This window comes from Lepidochelys kempii, chromosome 20 (genome assembly GCF_965140285.1).
Source record: "Lepidochelys kempii isolate rLepKem1 chromosome 20, rLepKem1.hap1, whole genome shotgun sequence".
In the NCBI taxonomy this organism is placed as follows: Eukaryota; Metazoa; Chordata; order Testudines; family Cheloniidae; genus Lepidochelys; species Lepidochelys kempii.
In genome coordinates this window covers 4,141,904-4,164,655 of record NC_136399.1, presented here as the reverse complement: position 1 = coordinate 4,164,655, position 22,752 = coordinate 4,141,904, and the positions used below count along the sequence as shown (strand labels likewise).

General features: G+C 61.9%; 1 protein-coding gene across 3 annotated transcripts in view; it reads left to right on the top strand.

The window, feature by feature from the left end:
* The first annotated feature begins 1,448 nt into the window (after positions 1–1,448).
* Positions 1,449–22,752, top strand: part of AGAP2 (ArfGAP with GTPase domain, ankyrin repeat and PH domain 2) — a 39,455-nt gene continuing 18,151 nt past the window's right edge. The window contains exons 1-3 of one of the 3 annotated variants that reach the window (XM_073318626.2): positions 1,449–3,998; positions 21,397–21,455; positions 22,571–22,658. In XM_073318626.2, coding sequence (XP_073174727.2) covers positions 2,210–3,998; positions 21,397–21,455; positions 22,571–22,658 — 1,936 coding nt within the window. In that variant the 5' untranslated portion in view covers positions 1,449–2,209. Of the gene's footprint in view, positions 3,999–21,263; positions 21,275–21,396; positions 21,456–22,570; positions 22,659–22,752 lie in introns of those variants that run through there. The other 2 variants (XM_073318624.2, XM_073318627.2) reach the window with 2 other exon arrangements.

Below are 22,752 nucleotides of genomic sequence, written 5' to 3'. Positions count from 1 at the left end.
GCACAGCGCCTGGCACTACGGGAGCCATCACTGTAATACAGCTAATAATGTACAGCGCCTGGCACCATGGGAGCCATTACCGTAATACAGCTAATAGTGTACAGCGCCTGGCCCCATGGGAGCCATTACCGTAATACAGCTAATAGTGTACAGCGCCTGGCCCCATGGGAGCCATTACCGTAATACAGCTAATAGTGTACAGCGCCTGGCCCCATGGGAGCCATTACCGTAATACAGCTAATAGTGTACAGCGCCTGGCCCCATGGGAGCCATTACCGTAATACAGCTAATAGTGTACAGCGCCTGGCCCCATGGGAGCCATTACCGTAATACAGCTAATAGTGTACAGCGCCTGGCACCATGGGAGCCATTACCGTAATACAGCTAATAATGTACAGCAACTGGCACCATGGGAGCCATTACCGTAATACAGCTAATAGTGTACAGCGCCTGGCCCCATGGGAGCCATTACCGTAATACAGCTAATAATGTACAGCGCCTGGCACTACGGGAGCCATCACTGTAATACAGCTAATAATGTACAGCGCCTGGCACCATGGGAGCCATTACCGTAATACAGCTAATAGTGTACAGCGCCTGGCCCCATGGGAGCCATTACCGTAATACAGCTAATAGTGTACAGCGCCTGGCCCCATGGGAGCCATTACCGTAATACAGCTAATAGTGTACAGCGCCTGGCCCCATGGGAGCCATTACCGTAATACAGCTAATAATGTACAGCGCCTGGCACCATGGGAGCCATTAACATAATACAGCTAATAGTGTACAGCGCCTGGCACAACAGGATCCATTACCGTAATACACCTAATAGTGTGCAGCGCCTGGCCCCATGGGAGCCGCTACCGTAATACACCTAATAGTGTGCAGCGCCTGGCCCCATGGGAGCCACTACCATTATACAACTAGCAGTGCACAGCGCCTGGCAGAATGGGGTCCTGGTCTGTGACTGGGGCTCCTGGGAGCTACCGTAATACACCTAATAAATAATGTACAGCCCCTAGCACAGTGGGGTCCTGGCCCATTGGTTACCGTAACGCAAATAAACATTAGTAATAAGAAGAGCAGGCTAACAGGTAGCTGGGTGGGAGGTGCTGGTGGGCTGGACAGCCAGAGCCCGAGACGGGTAGGCAGAGGGGTGGGTGGCTGTTCAGCAGGCAGGCTTCCGATCTGCTAGGGCCGCTCCCCTGGGTGCTACGTCCTGCCCCACAGATTTCCCTTCAGCCCCCCCCCCCCACCCTCCGCCCCGCTCCCCCAGACGCGGTGCCCCCCTCCAGCTGCTCCTCTGAGCTTGGCCCAGCGCTGTCACCCTACTGGGTCACCCCCCTCCCCGGGGGTGCCCTCTTTGCCAGGCTATCACATAGGCGCCCCCACTGACTCCTCGGGGCGGGCGGGGAAGGGGGCCAGGGATTCCCGAGCCGGGGAATCCAGCCCAGGTTTTCCCCGCGCCTCTGCAGCCGGCAGCCTCACGCCTCGGCTGTTGGATTTTCCAAGGTGCCAACTCTCAGATGCTCCTTCGCTTCCCCCGGGTCCCCATCGGCGGCTGGCGGCTCCCTCGGCGGGGGTGGGGGCTTGAGTCTCCGGACCGACGACCCGCGAGGGCGCGGCCGCCCCGCTCCGCCCGGGGGGCCCCCTCCGCTGGCCCCGCGGTTCTGCGGACACCCCCGCCCCCGCCCCCGCGCCCGCCCCCACCCCGCACCCCCGCCGCCTTCTGCAAGCAGCGGGGGACGCGGCATTGGCTCCGACAGCGCGCCCCGAAAGCGCTCCCGCAGGGGGAGGCGGGGGCTGGGTCCTGGCTTCGGCGCCCGGCCGGCGCCATGGCCGATTCCTGACGGGGGGCACCTGCCGCTGCGCGCCGGAGGAGGAGGACGCATGGGGGGGCCCCGGAGCAGCGCCAGAGCCAGGAGCCCCCCGCGGGGTCGGCCGCTCCGAGGCTGCCCGGGCGCCGCTCGCCGGGGGCTGCTCTGAGCCCCGCTGCGCCCCGAGGCGGGGCCGGGCCGCGAGTGGCTGCGGCCGGAGGGGGATGCCCGGACTTGCGCGTCTCTCCTGCGCTCGCCGCCTCCCAGCTCGCCGGGCCGCGCGGAGCGGCCGGGCCCGGGAATCGACGCCCCGCTAGGGGCTCTCGGCGCAGCCGGCCCGGTGGCCGCGAAGGCGAGGAGCGCCGGGCGCAGATGCGCTCCCCCGGGCACCCATGAGCAGAGGGGCCAGCCTGCAGCGGAGAACCACCTACCTCATCTCCCTGACCCTGGTCAAGCTCGAGTCCGTGCAGCCGCCGGAGGAGCAGGCCAAGGCGGGGGCGGGAGATGGAGCCCCCCAGCCCGGCTCCAGCCCGGCCGCCCCCGGCCTCTCCGGGGTGACGGCGCGCCGGGAGGGCGAGGGGCCCCGGGCGGAGGAAAGCGCCAAGAGCAAGCGGCAGGAGCGGAGCTTCCACCGGCAGGATGCGCTTTGGATCAGCACCAGCAGCTCCGGCCCCGGGGACTATTTCCTGCAGCTGTCGCCCAGCAGCCCCCGGACCCCGGTTCCCTCGCCCTCCCCTTCCCCGGAGAGCGCCGGCCGGCTGCTTGCCCTCTGGGCCGGCCCGGGGCTGGCCTCGCCCAGCGCCCCGGGCCCGGGTGCCCCGGCTGAAGACCCCAGAGCTCCGGATCCCAAAGCGGAGGCTCCTCTGACCCTGACGCCACCGGCGGTGCCCCCCAAGCCGGGCACCAGTCTGCACCCAGCAGCCCCAGCTGTGCCCCCCAAGCCGGGCACCAGTCTGCACCCAGCAGCCCCAGCTGTGCCCCCCAAGCCGGGTACCGCTCTGCACGCAACAACCCCAGCTGTGCCCCCCAAGCCGGACACTGCACTGCTCCCAGCGGTGCCCCCTAAGCCGGACACTGCACTGCACCCAGCTGTGCCCCCCAAGCCGGACACTGCACTGCTCCCAGCTCTGCCCTCTAGGCCGGACACTGCAGTGCACCCAGCTGTGCCCCCTAAACCGGACGCTGCACTGCATCCAGCTGTGCCCCCTAAGCCAGACACTGCACTGCACCCAGCTGTGCCCCCTAAACCGGACGCTGCACTGCATCCAGCTGTGCCCCCTAAGCCAGACACTGCACTGCACCCAGCTCTGCCCCCTAAGCCAGACACTGCACTGCACCCAGCTCTGCCCCCTAAGCCGGATGCTGCACTGCTCCCAGCTGCCCCGGTTGTGCCCCCAAAGCCAGAAGCCATTGTGGCCCCAGAGACTCCGGGGGTGAATGAGACCCTGGAGGTGCCAGGCGAGAGGAGCCAGACCTCCCGGGAAGATCTGCCAGCCCTCACCACCAGCTGCTCCTCCAGTGCGGTGGCTCCAGACCGGAGGCTGCTGCTGAGCCATGCCAGCTGGGGCTGCCCCGAAGTGCGGGCGCCCGGAGCACCCGAGGGCAGCGGTGGCGGGCGAGCCGGGGGCTCCTCGTTGTCCTCCCACCTGGGCTCTGGCGCCTCCTCGCCTCACCCAGCGGCCGGGAGCCGGCGCCTACGGCTGGTCAGCAACAAGCCTTTCAAAACTGTGACCACCAGCGGTGTCAAGATGGGCTCCGAGCCCAAGGCCAGCAAAAGTGCCCACAAGGGGGGCCCAGGCAACCGGCTGTCGTGGCCGGAGAGTGAGGCCAAGGGCCGCATGAAAGGGGCCCCTAAGGGCGGTGGGGAGGCGGCCCCCCGGGCCACCGCCAGGGTGAAGCTGTCCCCGCGCAAAGGCAAGAGCAAGACCCTGGACAACAGCGACCTGCTCCTGGACTCTGAGGGCCCGGCGGCCTCGGGCTTCTGCCCCTCGGAGGCCGGCGTGGGGCTGAAGCGGGGCCGCGAGGGCGGCCGGGCCTCCACCCGGGACCGCAAGATGCTCAAGTTCATCAGCGGCATCTTCACAAAAAGCCCGGCCTCCACCCCCACCCACCCCGGGCCCGGGTTGGGCCTGGGCAGCCGGGAACTGCTGAGCCCCGAGCGAGCCAAGGAGTCCTCGCCCAGTAAGTATGGCTGCAGGCCTGGGGAGGGGGCAGTGGAGGGGAGGGGGTACGGTGAGGAGTTTGGGGGGGATGCCTTGAAAGCCGAGGAGCAGGGAGTGGATCGGGGGGCTGAATTATTTCTGCAGTTGTGGGAGTGGTTGGGATGGGGGTAGGTTTGGAAGCCAGGACTCCTGAGTTCTATTCTGAGCTCTGGGAGAGGAGGTGGGGGGGGGGTCTAGTGGTTAGAGCAGGAGGGGCTGGGAAGCCAGGGTTCTGTCACATTTCCCTAATGAGCGCAGGTGAGTCACATCCCTCCATTGTGCCTCAGTTTCCTTTTTGGTAAAATGGGGGTGACAGTCCCCACTTGGGGAGGTGCCACTGATGAGGGTTCGGCACTCGGAGATCCATGGCGAAGGAGGCTCTTGATGGGCAAAGTAAAACCACAGCTCCGCCGAGAATGACGCAGACCCGTCCCTTAGGCAACGGGGTAGGGGGGCTACCGGAAAATCTGTGTTATGGAACTTTGCGTGTCCAGTCCCAAATGCGAACCTGGGCACGGACCCCCAGAAGCTCCGCTCTGGGGTGTGATGGAGCCCGGAGCCTTCACTCTGGGTGTGTCAGTCATGGAGATGGGGGGTTCTGGTTAAGGATGCACCCCCTTAGAAAGCCTGGTCCTCCCACAGTTTCTCCAGGGGAATCTGCCTAGAAGAGGAGGACGCTTTGACCGGTATCATGCAGGCGGGTTTCTGAGACTGTGGAAATCCAAGAGCCACCACATTAGGTGTCTCAGGGGGTCACCAAGCGGGGACGTGAACTCAGAAACTGCCGCTTACGGGGGCCTTTGGAGTCAAGGCACTGCTGCTAAAGGGTTAATAAAGGCCAATGTGGGGCGAGTCTTGCAGCTGCGAGACCAGGGCCCCGCTGTGCAGGGCGCTGCACAAACACATGCCAACGAGCTGGTCCCTACGTGGTTAGCATGAGCAGCGCGGGTTAGGGGTGGTGAGACACCCAGCAGGGCGGATTCTAGGTGGGCCTTTGACCCGGTGGACTCTACGACAATGGATTAGCCATTTATTGAAACATCTGCTCAGCATTTATTAACCCTTGATTAATGCAACTGTCCCAGACAGTGGGACCTGCTGCTTTTTGACGAATATGTGACCCTCCCCAGGGTTTTAGCCTGTGGCTGTGCTGTCCCCCCGGAGACTCTGGTGCTAGGATTTCGGGGTATGGAACGGCTTCCGTATGAGGAGAAATGAATAGAACTGGGACTTTTCAGCTTGGAAAAGAGGTGACTAAGGGGGGATGTGATAGAGGTCTATAAAATCATGACTGGAGTGGAGAAAGTGAAGAAGGAAGTGTTATTTACTCCCTCTCATAACACGAGAACAAGGGGCCACCAAATGAAATAAATAGGCAACAGGTTTACAACAAACACAAGAAAGTATTTTTTCACGCAATGCACTGTCAACCTCTGGAACGCCTTGCCAGAGGGTGTTGCGAAGGCCAAGACTATCACGGAGTTCAAAAGGGAGCTAGATAAATTCGTGGAGGATTGGTCCATCAATGGCTATGAGCCAGGATGGGCAGGGATGGTGTCCCTAGCCTCTGTTTGCCAGCAGCTGGGATTGGGTGACAGGGCATGGATCACTTGATGATAACCTGTCTGTCCATTCCCTTTGGGGCACCTGCCATTGGCCACTGTCAGAGGACAGGATACTGGGCTTGATGGACCTTTGGTCTGACCCAGTATAGCCGTTCTTATGATTTTGCGGCTTTGATTGCTCAGAGATGCTTCTCAAAACCAGGAGCGTTCTCCCCACATCCTCCACCGCCCCCCCTCCCCCCCCCGTCCGTGTTTGCCACTGAAAATTTCCACGGTGAAATGGCGAGGGATCACCTAGGAAACGCTCCGTTGGCAGGGAGGTGGGTACCGAGCATCCGTTCCCCTTGCCGAGCGTCTCCCGTGGGAAAGGGACGCAGAATCAGCTCCCAGGAGCAAGGTGGGAATTGCCAGGGCTGGAAGGGGCAGCCTGGATTGACCCTCTGAACGTCTGTGATGGGAGCCAAGTGGGGTCCTAGCCCGGCCTGTATGACATGGGATACGGCCGGAGGCAGAGGGCAGGGAAAGGACTTTCCAGCGGCGAGGCGGGGCTGCGCTTGTAATGATCCTTTTTGCAACATGAAGGATGAATCCGGCCAGGAAGCTGATTGGCGGGTGCGTTTTAGCAACCGGGAATCGCGGGCCGCTCTGCCGGGTGAGCCCAAGGCCACTCCTGCCGCATCAGGGTTAGAGTGCTACAGAGCCGCAGGGCCTTGGGGTAGCACAAAGGGTTAACCAGCACGCAACCGTTTCTCTGTTGTGGAGGAGCAAAGGGTTAATACACACACACACACTCATCCTCCAGGCAACAACCCAGTTGGCCGCAGGTCGCTCAAGCAGCACAGGGATGCGGCATGTCCGTGTGGGCCTCCTTGCTAGACTTTAATTCCACAACCCAGCCCTACATCCGTAAAGGAGAAGCCCCAGCGCAGGGCAGCACTGGTCCAGAGCTTGTCTTGTACTTAGTTCCTTTCCTCTGATGATGCAGCCCCGCCGGCTCCTGGATCTCTGACCGCTAGGCCCCACTCCTCTCCCAGAACTGGGGACAGAACCCAGGCGTCCTGATTCCCTGTCCCTTGGACAGCCTGCCTGAAACACTGAAAAAAACCCTATAAAACAGCTTTATAAAACGTGTATTTGCAAATTTTGTTTTTCAAATATTTCAGGAGCCTTTATCTGTGGGGTAGAGAGATGGGCTTGGCTGGGAAGAACCGCAGTGTGGAAGAGGAACAGAAAAGCCTGTTTTCCAGGACAGCAAGCTGGGATATAGAAAGGGGGAGGAAAAGCTAAACAGAGATGTAATTTCATTAAAATATTCCCTATGTCTGTGGTTCTGGTGGGATAAAGGAGGCCCCTTGTCAGACTCAGAGGCCAGGGTGATGGGCATGGGCTGGCATATGGACCGAATAGAATGATTTTCTATTATTATGAGCTTCTGAAGTGGAGCACTTACTCCAGATTAAAGCCACTGTCGAGGGTTCACACGGGGAGTTATGCCGGCAGAGTTGGAGCAGCCCATGGCTCCTTGTAGACAAGCCCTGAGTCTTTCTGGCTCAGATCCCGAAAGGTCGGAGAACTCCATGCCTTAGAAACACGTGAGAGATCTAGAACAGATCCCCAGTCTCTGGTGTGTAACAGACAGGAGCTCAGGTAGGAAATGACCGAGCTGCTGGTGCCCGGGAGAAGGAATTGCATGAACGGACGCTGGCAGGAGCGGGTCCCAGACATCTCCATTTTCCCTCCGGCTGCAATGGCTGAATCAGCCTGGCTCTGATGGAGCCAGATCCCTCCTCTGGGGAGCTGTCTTGAAGACTTGTTCATCCTCTGGAATTGCAAAGCCGTTCCCGGAGGATTGTACCCACCCCCCGCCCCTGCCCTGGCAGTGAGCTGGAAAAGCCCAGCGGCCTGGGGCTGCCCAGAGCGGGGAATGCCCTCCCCTCCGAGGACTGGAGGGGCTGTGGTTCTCAGCCAAATGCCAAGTGCCATGTCAAGGCTCATGCATCCCGCCTCCGCCCCGCCGTCGGGCAGGCCGGGAGGTGAGCCAGGTTGGGACGTGGGCCTGATCTAGCCCTGCCGGAGAGCATGTTCTCCGCCATGGATCAGGGGTGTGTGTGTGTGTGAGGGGGTGTCACCGAAGGCAGCAGCAGGCAAAGCGCTAGGTAGCTGCAAAGCTGTCTTGGCTGGCAGCCAGGCTCTGAGCAAATGTGAGATGCTCATGTAATGCTGGTTTCTGCGAACACGCACCCCTGGCTGTAACGGGGGTTCTGCACCTTCTCACTCCCTTTGTTCCCCGTTTTCCTGGATCCCCCAACGTGGCCCCCTCCCTCGCTGCGTTCTCTGGGCGATTAGCAGAAGTGGGAGGTGGGCACGGGGCCAGCGGAGCCGTCACACAATTTGCTGAGCTCCTCGCGTGCGAACACAGTAGTCTCAGACCAGGGTTCGAGTCCCGGGAGGGCAGCCGGACTGCTCCCTGGAGAGCATCCCTAGGGAGCAGGGAAATACCTAACACTGAAATGGGTAGAAGCCGAGATAGCTTCTTCCTCCTCCCAAGGTGACACTGTGGAGTGGCGGCCGCCATCTGGGAGGTGGGTTGGGAATTTTCCAACGGAATGTCTTTCCAGCGGAAAATACCTTTGTAGATTCCCAGATTCCAAGGCCTCCTGGATGCCACAGGCCATGGCCCATCCCTAGAAGAATTCCTAGAGCCAATATTATACTTGGTTCCTGTCTGCCGATAATGCAGCCCCCCTACCTCTGGATCTCTGACCACTAGGCCCCACTCTCCTCCCAGAGCTGGGGACAGAACCCAGGCGTCCTGACTCCCTGTCCCTTGGACAGTCTTCCCGAAACACTGAAAAAAACCTCCACAAAACAGCTTTATAAAAAGCATATTTGTAAATTTGCAAAGACATCCCGCCTTGGTTTTAAAATCGCCGCTCACGGCAAATCCACCAGGAGCGAGCCCTGGTGAATTGTTCTAACAGCTATTTGCCCTCCCTCTTCGAAAGGAATGGGGTCCCTCCCACCTGAGTTTGGCTCCTGACGGCTTCCGAGCAGAACGGTCGGCGATGAAACGTTGCACAGAAACGTGTCGATTTCCTTGGCGGGGGAGGAAAGGGCAAACCTGCCGTTTGACGAGATCGGAACATTTTGTTTCGACGTTTTTCGGACGGGCGGGTTGGAATTTTCCCTTCCAAATGGCTCGGTGCTGTGGAGAGATTTCTTTTGCCTTGTAAACATTTGAGCAGGAAGCTTTCCCGTGATGATGTCGAAATGAAACATTTTGATTCGAGTGGGATGTTTTGCTCGGCCCAAAACACAGGGTTTGGGGGGTTGGTGTTTTGGGATTGTCTTACAGAAGGAATTTCTGAATGGTTTTGCTTTCCCGGAGTGGAATTTCCCCCCCCCCAAAGCCGTGGAATTTAATTCAACCCCCTGGCTATTTCTCCGTGACCCCTGGGGCGGCGTCCCGGGGCGGCTTAGTGCCCACCGCTCTGGAGTGTCGAAGACAGCTGTTTGCAGCAACAGGAGCTGTGGATGGCTGTAGCCCCCTCAGCCCTCGCAGTTGTGGGGACCCCCTTTGCGGGGACCCGTCGCTGGGTAAGGAGCTGGGTTGTCAGACCAGAGACCAGGCTCCTTGGCTGGATGGGGTTAAATTGGGGAAGCTTTGGTGGAAGCCGGGAGAGCCATGGCCGGCCTCAATCCAGCATCTCTGACAGCTGCCTTGCCCGAGCGCCAGCCGAAGCAGGGGAACCTGCTGCTGAGCCGCATCTGTAACGTGTGAAGCGCCCCGGGGGCATTTTCCATGGGCGTCGCGGGCTCTCGAGGAGGTTGGGCTTGAGGAGGAAGCCGCTTGGCAGCTCACGGGAGCTGAGCCAAGCTCTTGGCATGAAATCTGGCACCAGACAGAACCGAGCACCCTTTGTGGGTGGCGCACCTCAACTGCAGGGGGAACCAGGGGCAGCGTGCCCCGATGGCAGGGGAGAGCCCAGGGTGGCACACCACTATTGCAAGGGGAACCTGGGCAACGTGCCCTGATTGCAGGGGTGGGGGGGAGGACACAAGTTGCGACATGCCCCGATTTTCAGGGGGCACCTGGGGTTGGACCCTCCCCCATTTTTGCAGGGGGTGGGATCTAGTCCACTGACCTCAGTGGGGTGATGTCAGTTTACACCAGCCAGGATCTGGCCCATAGAAGCCAGGTCTGGGAAGTACCGTGTAGTTTCCATTGACGCCCTCTCCTGGGGCCCGCACTGGATTGCCCCTGCAGGGCGTTCCCCAGGGCTTTGGCCTGGCTTGGGTCGCTGCCCCTTCCCTGGCCTTTACCTCCCAGCTGGAGATGGCTTGCTGCTAGGAAACTTCACCTGAAATTCAGTTTCCCCTCTCGCTGGCTGCCCCTCAGTATCTGTCTGTGATGCCCAGCAGGGCTGGAGCAGCCTTGGGGCGGGGGGCAGTTGAGGGGCGGGCGCGGGCAGCAGCTGAGCAGGGCGGGTGGAGGGGCAGGACTAGGGGTGGGAACTCTGCTAGGGGAGTAAAGTTCCCAGGCAGTGAAATGACCCATGATTAACCTTGATCTCCCCGGCCGTGCGTTCTGCGTCGGCCTCTTCTGTGGGGCCGCAGGGACAGGCGGCGGGATGGGGGAGCCAAGGGAGGTGAAGGGAAGCGCCTTGATGTTCCCGAGCCCGATGGTTTGGTCTCAGATCCGTTGCTCTGTGTGGTTATTCTGCGGTAACGCCAAGCAGCCTCAAGTGAGCTCAGGGCCTTGTTGCGCCAGGCACTGCGCATATCTAGTGAGAGATAGTCCATGTCCCAGAGAGATCACAGTTTAAATAGACAAAGGGTGGGAGGGGAAACTGAGGTGCTCAGCGGTGATGGGACTTAGAACTGCCCCAGCCTCTGCAGTGAAATAACAGCAAGGCCTGGGTTCTGGTCCTGGGCATGTCCTCCCCACACACCCCTTGCCTCAGTTTCCCCTCCCACCCCTTTGTGGCTGCTTTGCTTGTCGTGAGCAGCAGGCCAGACCTCCCCCAGCGGCAGGGATGCCTGCTCCTGTTCCCAGAGCTGTCATGGGCGTCCTTGGGCTCCCTTTCGATTTGTTCCTTCACAATTTGGGTTTTGAGTCTAATTTGACATGATGCTGGTTGTTTTTTTTCCCCCCGTCAGAAAGTATAATGGCTTGTGAAAGGCTCCATGCCTGGCTAGGGGGTGCTTCTGTCCTATCCGCTGCGCCAGGGCATGCTGGCACCCCGCTGGTGACACAGTGTGGGGGGGGGGGAGGTGAAGCAGGAAGGGTGTGGAGAAAGCAGGGTGGGCCATGATCTGGGTGTGAGTCAGTGAGGACCCGAGGACGGGGGATAGAGGACCCAAGGATGCTGGAGGATGATGGCTTTCCTTAGCGCTCCAAAGATCCAGCCACGTGATGAGAACGGGGGGGGGGGGCGGGGGGGTAGATGCCACGGTGAAGGGCAGCATGGAAGTGTGGCACAAGCCGGCTGGACGAGGAAGAGGAGTGGGCACCGCAGCTCATCTGCAGCCAAGCGAGGGCCCAGAGAGGCCATGAAAGCAGGGCAGGAGTTTCGATCTGCTTTGGCCTGTGCCGGGGTCCCCATGGTCCGTCACGCTCCGGCCCTTGCCAGCTGCTCACCCGCCGTCTCAGGAAACTGGCTCAGCCCCTGCGAGGGGCGTCCATGCAGCAGGCTTGGCTTGAGTTGGCAGGGTCTGGTCTCCGAGACCCGCCCTGATGGGAACCTTGATGCTGGAGCCAGTCAGATAAACTCAGGGGCTGGGGAGAGGGAGTGGATTTGTGCCCCTTGGGGAGGGGCGTTGCTTCCTTGGTTAGGTTCACAGTCACTCTGGTAACGAGGCCGTAATTAGCGACGCCAGCCTTGGGTACTGACGCAGTCATTCCCGCCCACCCCCCGACCTGGGGCCTTGCTGTGGGCTCGGATAACCCACGTGCCTCCTGATGAGAGAGACAGTCCCAGCCCTGAAACGCTCCCAGTCTGAATAGAGAAGGTGTGGGAGGGGAAACTGAGGCATGGGGCGGGGAAGCAGGGGGCTCTGGGTCAGAATAGAGGGTCATGAGCCCAGATGTGTATATGTGGGCAGCCCAGGGCTGGGATAGCAGGGGCCTGGGGGTTGGGATTGAGGGGTACCAGCGGAGCTGGGGGTGTGGGGAGCCCAGGGCCTGGCTGCAGAACAGGAGTCATGCCCCTTGGCAGAGGGGGGGTGGGAAGCTTGCATGTCACCTGCCTATGCCAGCCCTGCTCTCAGCCTTCCCGCTCCTGAGACCTTTCTGCAGAGGCCCTGAGCCGCCCGGGTCCTGTGCTCACTGTGCTGCTACCTGGTGCATTACGGTAGCACCTAGAGGCCCCAAACCAAGATTTGGGGCCCCATTGATCAAGGCTGCACAGACATAGGGCGAGAGGCAGCCCCTCCCCTGCAGAGCTCACAGTCTAAATAGATGAAGGGCGGGAGGGGAAACTGAGGCACGGAGCCAGGAAGGGACTTGCCCCAGGTCACCCAGGAAGGGCAAACTGGGACTTACAGAACCCAGGAGTCCTGAGGCCTTGCTGCTTTTCCAGGTGCCTTTCTCCACAGCGTTTATCGGAGTCCAAGCACCAGGTTACGGGGCGTCTCCTTTCCAGATGAGTTCCTGGCGCCTGGGGCCGGGAGACAATGCTGGGAAACTGCCTCCAACCTCAGTGGGCAATCGGGTGTGTTTGTGGTCTCGCCGCTTGGCAGATCCCGGCGTCTTCATGAGCTGCCTGACTGGTGATTCAGCGTGGGAAGCCCATTATTATTTCTCATCTCTGAAACGAGCCATCATCACCTGGCTTTGTGTCTCGGAAGTGCCTTTCTCCGCCCAGAGACAGGCAGCTTATGGGGCCAGTTCACAAATACCCCCCCACCCACCTGAGCTGGATGTTGAAACCTCACCCCCACAATCCCATTGAGAAGTTGGGGGGCCGGGGAGCCAGACTTTTACCCCATTTGCTCCTATGGAGCAGGGCCTTAGCCCACAAGCTGGCCCACTGAAATCAGTGAGGCTCCCAAATGCTGATCTCTCTGGGCACAGGGATCAGAGTCCAGCTCCGCCCTGCACCCCTGCCTCGCATTTAGCGTGCGTAGTACGGTAGCACCCAAAGGTCCCACCCGAGAGCAGGGCCCCGCTCGTGACAGTCCGAGCCCTGAAGGGCTCACAGTCTGAATAGACAAGGCGTGAGAAGGGAAACTGAGACAGAGAACCGACTTGCCACAGGTCACCCAGCAGGGGCGTGGCAGGGCCAGGAATGGACCCAGCCACTTGCTGTTGTGTTAGGTTGCAGGTTGTGAGGTTTCACTGCCAAAAACCCAAGACACCTCGTTTCTGCTGTGGCCCAAGGCTCCTCTCGTCCCTGGCGTGGCTCCGATGCCCACAGCTGCCGGTGGTGGGGCGGGGGGGCGAGCTGAGCACCCTCCAAACTCAGCTCAGGTGTGGGGCCGAGTCTTGGCCTGGCTGAGCTAACAGGACTCTTCCCTCTCCAGCCCCATCTGCAGGGAGGCTGGTCCCTGAGCCCCGATCGGAGCAACTCATTAGCAATCACGGAGAACTCTTGGTGTTTATTAAACACCTTCCTATCAGCCCTCTGGCCATCCTGGGCGGCGCGGTCCCTGAATTCCTGGCCGAGGGGGTTATTGTCGGTGGCTTTCCGCAGTCCATTCTCCATTGCAGCAGCCTCCGTGGGGCGGACTGCAAAGGGCTGTAGAGGCAGTACAGGCTAGTGGCTAGAGCAGCAGACTGGGAGTCGGGGGCTCTGTCCCTCGTGAGAGCTGGGATGAGGCAATTGGGCTCACCTGTGAAGCAGGACCAGCAGCGTTAGCCCTTTGGCCTGAGCCGTGCAGCCAATTGCTGGGCCTGGCCGATGCTCCAAGTCAGGACAGAGTCCCCTGTCCCTGAACGCAGCGGGACAAACCACAGCAAGCCGTTTCCTTGCTCAGAAATCCCCAGGTCTGCTCTCCGGCAGGCTCTGTGCCCAAGGAGAGCTGTCTCTCTGCGACTTGCTCACAACTCCTGCTCCTGGCTTCCTTTGCCTCCTTGCCCCACGGAGACCCCTCAGCCCACACGGCTCTGCTATGACCTGCCCCGGGGCTACTGCCTTGGCTGGAATTGCTCCTTCTCATGGCCACCCGTCAGCTTTAATGGCTTTGGATCTAAGGTGACTCAGCTGAGGGCAGCTTCTAAGCACCTCCCAGCACCATGGTGATAAACAGGGAGCACCTAGGCTGGAAGGAACCAAGGCCTTGTTTAGGGCTAAAGAAGGCCACCCTCCCTTCCCGTGACGAGCAAATGCAGGAAAAGTCCAGGGCAGCTCAGCTGGGCTTTTTGGTGAAAACGCCTGAGCATGGAAGTGCTCCTCTAGCGTTATTTAGATGTGTTACGGTAACAGCTAGTGGAGGGGGGGAGCATTGTGCTAGGTGCTGTACAAACACAGACTGAGAGATATTCCCTGATCCCAAGAGCTCATGGTTTAGATGGCTAAGAGTGGGAGGGGAAACTGAGGCACGGGGCAGGTTTTTTTTTCACTTTACAAAAGAGCTAAATATCATTACCCCCATTAGTACAGGCAGGTAAACTGGGGCACAGAGCAGCGTCGTGACCTGCCCAAAGGCAGTGGGAAGGCTGGGAACAGAACCCAAGTGTCCTTAGACCCCGGGGAGAGCCTCTACCCACTAGACCTCACTGCCCCTTGGTTCCCTGCAGCGACGGGTTAATAAGACGTACAGTGCCCCTTCCAGCCCAAACGGGTCGTATCAGTAGCCGCCTGCCCGGCCCCGGGGAGCTGTTCCTGAGGCTGAGGAACGAGAGGGAATCAGAAGCACAGAAGCATGAGGCGGGCGACCCGGCTGGGTGAACAAGGGGGCAGAGCAGAGCCAGGCCTTGGTCTCCGGAAGGCTTTCTGCGGCACAACCTACCTGCTGGCAGAGGGGGACACTGGCCTGTCCTGAAGGCAGGGAGCCAGGGGGTTCGTGCCATGTCCCGGCGGGCACACAGCATGCGGCGACAGGGACCTGGCCATCCCTGCCTGGCAGATCCAGCATATAGACATGAACGCCCAGGCATCCCTGCGCCAGTCCCTTTGATGCCCTGCGTCGGCTCCCCCTCCACGCAGCGGGGGTGCTAATCAGGGACGGCGTCCCCGTGGCACGCCGGTTCTGTAACAGCCAGGCTTGCCTTTGATCTCCGCTGACTGGCATTTCAAACGCCGCAGCCTGGGAGAAGCGACCGGCAGGAGGCCTAGACAGACAGAGCACGCGGCGGGGAAGGGATTGCAGAGGGGGATTAAAAAGGTGTTTTGTCTGGGCACCGTGGCACCGAGGGAGCTGTTGGCTTCCATCAGCCACAGAGCCACACACACATCGCATGGCGGTGCCCCTCCTCCTCCCGGCACAGGGGAGCTCAGCTCCAGCATTTGGGGCGTAATGGGGCGCTGGCTGCCTGCCCGTGGGGGCACAGCGGGGAGACACACAACAGGTCTGGGCTGTCAGGTGCTCATTCCCTTGTTTCTCTCGCCTCAGCACCGTGCGTCTGCTGGAACGAGGGCTCTGGGAGGAGCTAGGTAGGGCTGGGATTTTGGAAATCTCTGGGTGTTGGAGCCAAGGGGTGTCAGCAGGTACCCGACCTGCTTTTGGAGAATCTCAGCCTCGGTGGGAACATGTTCTAGCTCACCCACCAGATATGGGCTGGACGTAGGAATCCCAGGGGAAGAGCCTCTGGCAGGTCAGCCTAGATGCCCACACTGGTTCCTTCTGGTCTCAACTCAGTGCCAGCCTGGCCACCTTGGAGGGCCAAAGCCCAGATCCTCATTAGGCACCTCAATACCTTGTTAGGATCTGGGCCCAAGCCCCCACTATGGGACGCCCCGGGCAGCGCCAGTGTAAGTTACCCAAACCGCCCACGGCCGATATCCCTCAGCCCTGGGGAACCCTCTCCGGGCTCCAGAGGGGAGCTCGCTCTGTGCTCCCTGCTGAAGCAGCTGACAAGCCCAATGCCCAGCGTGGCAATGGGTTTTGTGAGGTGGGCACTGTACCACAGCCAACAGTCATTATCTCTCTGAACTGTGGTTGTGCCAGGAGACCCTAGTCGGGGATTGGGGCCGTTACCCTGGGTGCAGTATGGTTCTTTCCCCAAAGAGACAGCAGGCAGGCCCGACAGAAAGAGAGAGCCCAAGCTGGAACCGTTGGCACGGATCATCCTCCAGCCACGGCGGCGTCTCCCCAGCCCTGCCCGTGGCTGGTGGTTCCGTGCCCTTGTGCCAAGCCCCTGCCCTCCATCCCAAGGGGCGTAGATTGCGAGTGGCTAGGACGGCCTTCTTTCCCGGCTATCCCAGAGCAATAGAGATGAAGGCCTAGATCCTCAATGGTATGTAAGTGCCTAACTCCCATTGGTTTCAGTGGGAGTTAGGTGCCTAAATTCCATGGCCGTATCTCAGGCTTTAGCATCCTCCGGAGAGCAAGAGCCCTGCTTTGCCCTCAGCCCTCGGCTCCCGCCCGTGACCACTGCTCTGAATCCCTCCTTAGGACTGTCACAGGGTGAGCTGGCCCTTTAAGGGGAGGCGGGCTCAGCCACACCTGGGCCAGGTGTCGCCTGATCCCTGCAGGCCCTCTGGCCCTAAAGGGACTGACCTGAGCCCCTCCCCTCACTTGGGAAGGGGGATAAATCCCTGCTCCCCTTAAAGGGCCAGCTCGCCCTGTGATGAGGACCTGGAGCTGGGGGCGGGGGCTTTCAAAGCCAGCTGGCTAATTCCTTTCCTGCTAATCAGATTTGTCTTGCAGCCCTGGCAGCCGGGGGCTGGGGCAGTCAGCTCTCACGTTCCAGGGCCTACGCTGATCTCTCGGCCCCCGGGGGTCAGGAAGGAATCCCAGCCCCCGCCCCACGTGCAGCAGTGCCCCGCTGGCCAGGTGCATGCTGGGCTTTTCTTCCCACCGCGCAGCAGATATTGGCGGCTGCTGGGAGCAAGATGCCGAACCTGCCGGGCCAATCGCGGCGGCTGAGTTTGCCCCAGTCGCGGGAGCTGACTTGCTGCTTGAGCGGTTCCGCACCAATCAGGCTGGGGGAGGGGTGATGTCATAGCCGGGGAGGGTTGTTACTAGGGCCGAGGCAGGATGTGCCCAGCCATACGGTGGCTGAGCCTTGCTCCAATAGCTTACGAAAGGCCTGCCGGGGCGGGAGGGGGGGGGTCAGCAGCCCCTTTGCTCCCTGTCGCGGATAAAGGTGCACACGCCTCTTTGCACGACTTTGAAGTGCTGCACGGACACTTTGCACGCGCGCTGCCCAGCCCGGTACGTGCACGCCCGGCTTCCAGGGCGGGGCCCCGATCGAGCATCCTTCAGGGCAAAGGGAGACCGAATCCACCAAGCAGCGATTTGCCCCGACCGGGGGCAAAGGAGAATTAGGTCCCGTCTGGCTGCCACGGGTCCAGGTGGCGGCATGCCGCTGAGCCAAAGGGCATCAGGGAAAGTCCTGGCTGGCGGGACCCATCCGGCTGTGACGTAGTTCTCCAGCACTTCATCTGGGGCCAGGCTTTCAAAAGAGCTCAGGTCCTTTCGAGGCACCTGAATAGCCCGGGGTGACCCCCCCCCCCCACGGCTGGATTATCAGAAGAGCCCAGCAAATGTTGGGTGCTTCTCTCTGGGGGGGCTGTCGAGACAAGGGAGCAAACAGACGGTGGCTGAAGTGGTGCAAAAGGAAGCGGGGCGGTTGTAGCTCTCCAACCCAAAGTGATGTACAGCCCCGGGATCAACCCCAGGCAGCCTGCCCTGCACTGGTTTCCTCCGAGCCCCGGCAAAGCTGCATGGCAGAAACCTCGAAGGGCGTTCACTGTGCTGTTGCCCATGGTCCTGCTCTAATTGGTGCTGGGATTCTCCTTCGTTAACACTAAGGGTGGGGGGCGGGTTGTGTCAGGGGAAAGCTCAGTGACACTTGTCAGGTGCCCAGCCAAGCGCGACCGATCCAGTGGCTGCCTGCAGGTGCCAGACTGTGGCTTCTCCCAGCCCGTTTGATGCTGTCACCCAAGGGCCATGTGCCAGGGAGGAGGGGGAGGGGGGCTGCCTGCCCTCCCTCCACCTCCCTCCCCCCCACCTGCAAGCTTGGCGTTGTGTTTGCCATCTGGGCACGGCCGGGGGGGGCAGCGTCTGAGGCTCAGTCCCGAGCTCCCTGCTCTGCTGCAGGCGGTCCCTGCTGCTGCCCCGGCCCAGTCCTTATCGCAGGCCGCAATCCCTCACATGTGACTGTGTCCCCAGCAGGGGGCAGCGTCTCCCGTGAGGCCTGGGCAAGGGGGCAGGGTGCAGAGCTGGTGCCATGTGCCCGTAGGGAGCAGTGTGGGTCTGAGTGGGGGGCATCAGGAGCTACCCAAGAGCATGATTTCTTTGAGGATTGGCCTGGCCGCTTCCCGGGATCCAGGCTTCCCGTCCAGCCCCTAACTGAGAGGTCGGGGCATCTGCCTCGTTCAGGGCTGGTGGTTCCTGAATACTCGGAGCCCAGGGGTTCCCCGCCTCTGCTCTGAACCCCAGTAGCTTCCCAGCTTCGGGGCAGGCCATGAGCAATCCAGATTTTGCATCCTTGCCAGCGTGGGGCATCCAAGGAGGCCCACGCTGGTTGTGTCTGCTCAGTTTTGGGCTAGAGTCCCGTCGTCGGTGTGTTCGGGGGGCCATGGCAAGCGACCTCCTTTGGTGACTGTTCGAGCTGCACTTACATAACAATCCGAGATGATGGCACCAGTCCGGGGCAGAGAGAGCCAAGCCTGTCGCTGTGACTCACGGCACCAGGCAATCACTGAGTCAAGGCAGCCGCGGGGGGAGAGGAGGGCGGATGGCAGAGACAGCCTCGCTGGATTCTTCGGCTAACCCAGACCTTTGCCCCTGCTTTCTGGTGTCTCCCTGATACGATGGATGGGGGGCAGTTTACTGGTCTCCTGCCCGCCCTCCCCATCTGTCCCTGTGTCCCTGCAGCACTGGGATAGTCAGAGGTTCCTAAGGAAGTTAGGCACACAACTGGCTTTCACTGGGGCTTGGTCTGCTCTTCCTCCTGAGTGCCTTTGAAAAAGTCCTCCCTGGAGAAGAGGGCCGGCCCAGTGGTGAGGGCGCTTCGGAGAGCCGGATTTGATGCCCTTTGCTCTACCACCTCGGGCAAGTCACTTAGCTATTCTGTGCCTCAGTTTCCCCATCTTAAAAACAGGGATAACACTCCCCATACCTCACCGGGGGGGGGGGGGAGAACGGGACTGGATGGAGGGTTTGAAGAGCGTGAGGTGTTCAGATCAGGTGGTGCTGGGAACCATATGGGAACCCGACAAGATAGCCACGGACGTGCCTGACCAGGAGGTTAGGAGGGTCGGGTAGCATCCTCCATCAGGGGCCAGGGCATGAGTGAGAGACGCCCCTAGGTGGGGGTGGCGGGGCTCTCAGCTGGTTGGAGTGGGGTGGCACCAGCTGGAAGCCGTCCAACGTGGGGCCAGCGGCCAGCGTGGCTGCACCCACGGGAATCTGGCTGTCAGGCAACACCCTCAGCTCCAGGAATCCAGAGCCAGCGGGCCTGTAGCCTTGGCCCTTGTCTCTCTGGGTCGCTCGGCAACGCGCTGGGCACTGTTGCTTAGCAACAGTTCCATGGTAACAGAGAGACGGAGCGAGTTCCGCCGTGCGGTGCCGTGGAGCCCGGCTGGGCGCAGCCCGTGGCAGGGCCTGTCCCACCGGCGGCCGCCTGGGCCCAGAGTCGCCCCAGAGTCACCTGCCCTGGAGCCCAGACCCTGGGCTGGGGCAAACCGGCAGAGAAAGGACATTAACACCCCCCCCTGCCCCCCAGCTGTCTGCTTCGCAGGCAAGACCCCGTCACTGGGAGTCAAATCCAGCCAGACACAGCACCGGGTGGATGCCGCCCTCGCTTTCCACAGGGGCGGCATCCATGCTGGTCTACATGGGGAGGGGTGCCGTATATATGGGGCTAGTACATATAGTGAGACTGGGTCCTGGATCCATGCTGGGCTATACGGGGCAGTGGGGTATATATGGGGCTGGTATCTGTCGTGTTTGTGATGCACAGCAGTGTATATGGGGCAGTATGCACAGTGTAGCCCAGGACCACGTCCACGCTGTTGCGTCCGGAGCCGGGGGGGTCTGTGGGGTGGTGCCGTGGTGGCAGATCCCGGGGCCGTGGGGACCCCTCATGTAAATGCCGCGATGGAGTTTTGCTCCGGTCGCTTTCCCGCGCCGCTCTCCAGCCGCTGATCCGTGCCTCTGTCATCCAGGGCTCAATAACCCAGTGTCTCCCCGAGCAGCCAGGCCTGTGTGTAAATAGCCTCTCTGTGCCGCGGCTCCGCGTCCGGGCGCCCCGTGGCTCCATTCAGCTTCCAATGTAAAGACCCAGGCTCCAGGCCCTGCCGTCCCCAGGCTGGCACAGCCCTCTCCCCTGCCTCCGTTCCCCCCTCCCCAGCAGTGGGGGGTAATACTGACCGCAGCACGGGGGAACTGCTCCCGAAGCAGAGCGGCGTGCCCCGTTGGCCAGGGCAGCACTGGATGACGGCAGCTGGGTACGCACCGAGGGGGCCTGATCCGGACCCCCGGCGCCTGCCTCAAGGCCCCTTTGCACCAGTCTGGCTGGTGTAAAGACGCCAGAGTGCAGTGTTGGGCCCAAGGTTAGAGGCAGGGGAGGATCGGGCCCCGGGTGCCAACAACGCTCAGATCCTCGATGTAAATGCCCCTGCTCCCGTCCCTGTCTCTCTCCGTGTCACTCCAGCCCCGAGTGAACCCGGAGCCGCGTCCTGGCCTGCTCGGGGAGGCGCTGCTGTTCAGGTCGGCAGGGTGGTCTTGAGTGGCTGCTCATGCATCCGTCCCTGGCCCGCCCCCGCAGACCTGGCACCCACCAGCTGCCCAAGGCGCCGTGAAACATCAAGCGGAGCCAGCCTCCCCCAGGCGCAGCGCAATGCATCAGCAGCAGGGGAAGTGGGGCCTGTCGGTCTGTCAGCGGCACAGAGCCAACCGCGAGCCACGGCCTGCGTCCGCGGCCCAGCCGGCCGGGGAGCGGGACTGGGCGGGAAGGAGCCAGCGGATCCGTCTCGGGGCAGCTCTGCGGGAAACGGGGCTCAGGCCACAGTAATAAGCGTTAATGGAACGATCAGCCCGGCAGAGCAAGGGCATTCGGGAGACGTGCAGCATGGAAAGGGTTAAACACACACACACACACACACACCCCCCATTCCTCCACTCCTCCATCTATCTATCCCCATACACCCCATCTGTCTCTCTCTCAGACGTGCCCATCACTCCGGGCTCAAGGCCTTTGCACTAGGAATGCACGGTGCCCGCCTGGCTCCGTGGAAGAACTGGCACCTGGCTGGGACCCACGCACTCGCCCAGGCCTGCCGTTGGCTCATGCCAGCCCTTTGTGCTCCCACCGTCACCTCCTCTTCCGTCCCCTTGCGACGCTCGCTCCCTCAGGCCCCGTCCTTCTCCTCCGGGGTGGCGTTGCCCCCGCGCGGCTCCTGCCAGGGCCGGTTGGCAGCTGCCCGCCCTACCGCAAGGGCGCACAGAGCTGCCTTTTGTTCTGGTGCGCGTGGCTGGGAGACTGGCCCTGATGACCGTCGCCTCTCTGCCCGGGGGACCCGGTGCCATGGCGGGATCCGAGCCCTCTGCCCCAAACTCCCTGGTGGTTCAGAGCCGGGTCCGTCCCTTTATCACAGCGGGCTGGGGCTCTGTAGCCGGGGGGAGCGGGAGCCAGCACTGAGCTGCCTGGCCCACCGGGCATCTCCGTGGGTCTCATGCCCCCTTTCTTTCTCTCCTCAGAGGCCATAGCAAACAGCCAGGAATGGACCCTCAGCCGCTCCATCCCGGAGCTCAGACTGGTAGGTGTCTCGTCGCCCCCCCCAGCCACCGAGCAGCGGGACGTACGGAAACATGGGATTTATGGCAGTGAGACCTGACCCCGAGGCCTGGGTCCCCCCCACACCACCGTTCTGCTGGTGCCCCTCAATCCCGACCCCCAGCCCTGGCTCCCTCCCCCGCCGCCCACTGGGTGCCCCTCAATCCCAACCCCCAGCCCTGGCTCCCTCCCCCGCCGCCCACTGGGTGCCCCTCAATCACGACCCACAGCCCTGGCTCCCTCCCCCCCCCGCCCACCGGGTGCCCCTCAATCATGACCCCCAGCCCTGGCTCCCTCCCCGCCATCTGCCCACCATTCTGCCAGTGCCCCTCAATCCCATCCCCCAGCCCTGGCTTCCTCCCCCCCCGCCCACTGGGTGCCCCTCAGTCCTGACCTGCAGCCCTGGGGTCCCCCCCACAGCTCTGCTGGTGCCCCTCAATCACAACCTGCAGCCCCCTGCTAGCCCAGCCCTTTGCTCCCCCTCCCAGCTCTGCGGTGCCCCTCGATCCCGACCCGCAGCCCCCAGTCCTGGGCTTCCCCCAGCTCTGCGGTGCCCCTCAATCCCTACCCATAGCCCCCAGTCTTGGGATCCTGCCCCCCCCAGCTCTGCTGGTGCCCCTCAGTCCCCACCCGCAGCCCCCTGCTAGCCCATTTCACCCTTAATGCCTCATGGCACCGAGCCTGGCAGCTCACATTTGGCCTTGGTTCAGGTGCCCGAGCTCAGAGGCCCCGTGACTTGTGCTGTGGGTTGCGCCCGGGTGGGCTGTGGAGTCGGATGCCACCCCAGGCCTGCTCCAGGACACGTGGCGCTCCCAGCCCAGCCACAGGGGGCAGCAGAGAGCCCTGGCCCCCCCCCCCCGCCCCATGGGGGCTGGGGGAGGGATTGGGGGTGCATGGGGCCCCCGGACACAGAGGAGCTCCTTCCCCCTAGGGGGGCGGGCTGGGCACTGGCTCAACACTTTGGCCAGTGACCCCTGGGGGCTGTGCTTGTGGGGGAGTGGGCGTGACTGGAGTGGGGGGGACGGGGGGGACGGGGGGGCACTGTCTAGCACAGGACTGAGCATGGCCTGCCATGACCTCTGCCCTTTGGCCTCCCAGGGCGTCCTGGGCAGCATGAAGAGCGGGAAGTCGGCCCTCGTCCATCGCTTCCTCACCGGCTCCTACCTGGGCCTGGAGCCAGCCGAGAGTGAGTGCCAGGGCGGGGAGGGGGGCCCACCCTGGTCTGGCCCTGCCTCGGGCTGCTCCGCTCCTTTAGGGCCCTGCAGAGACCATCAGGGGCA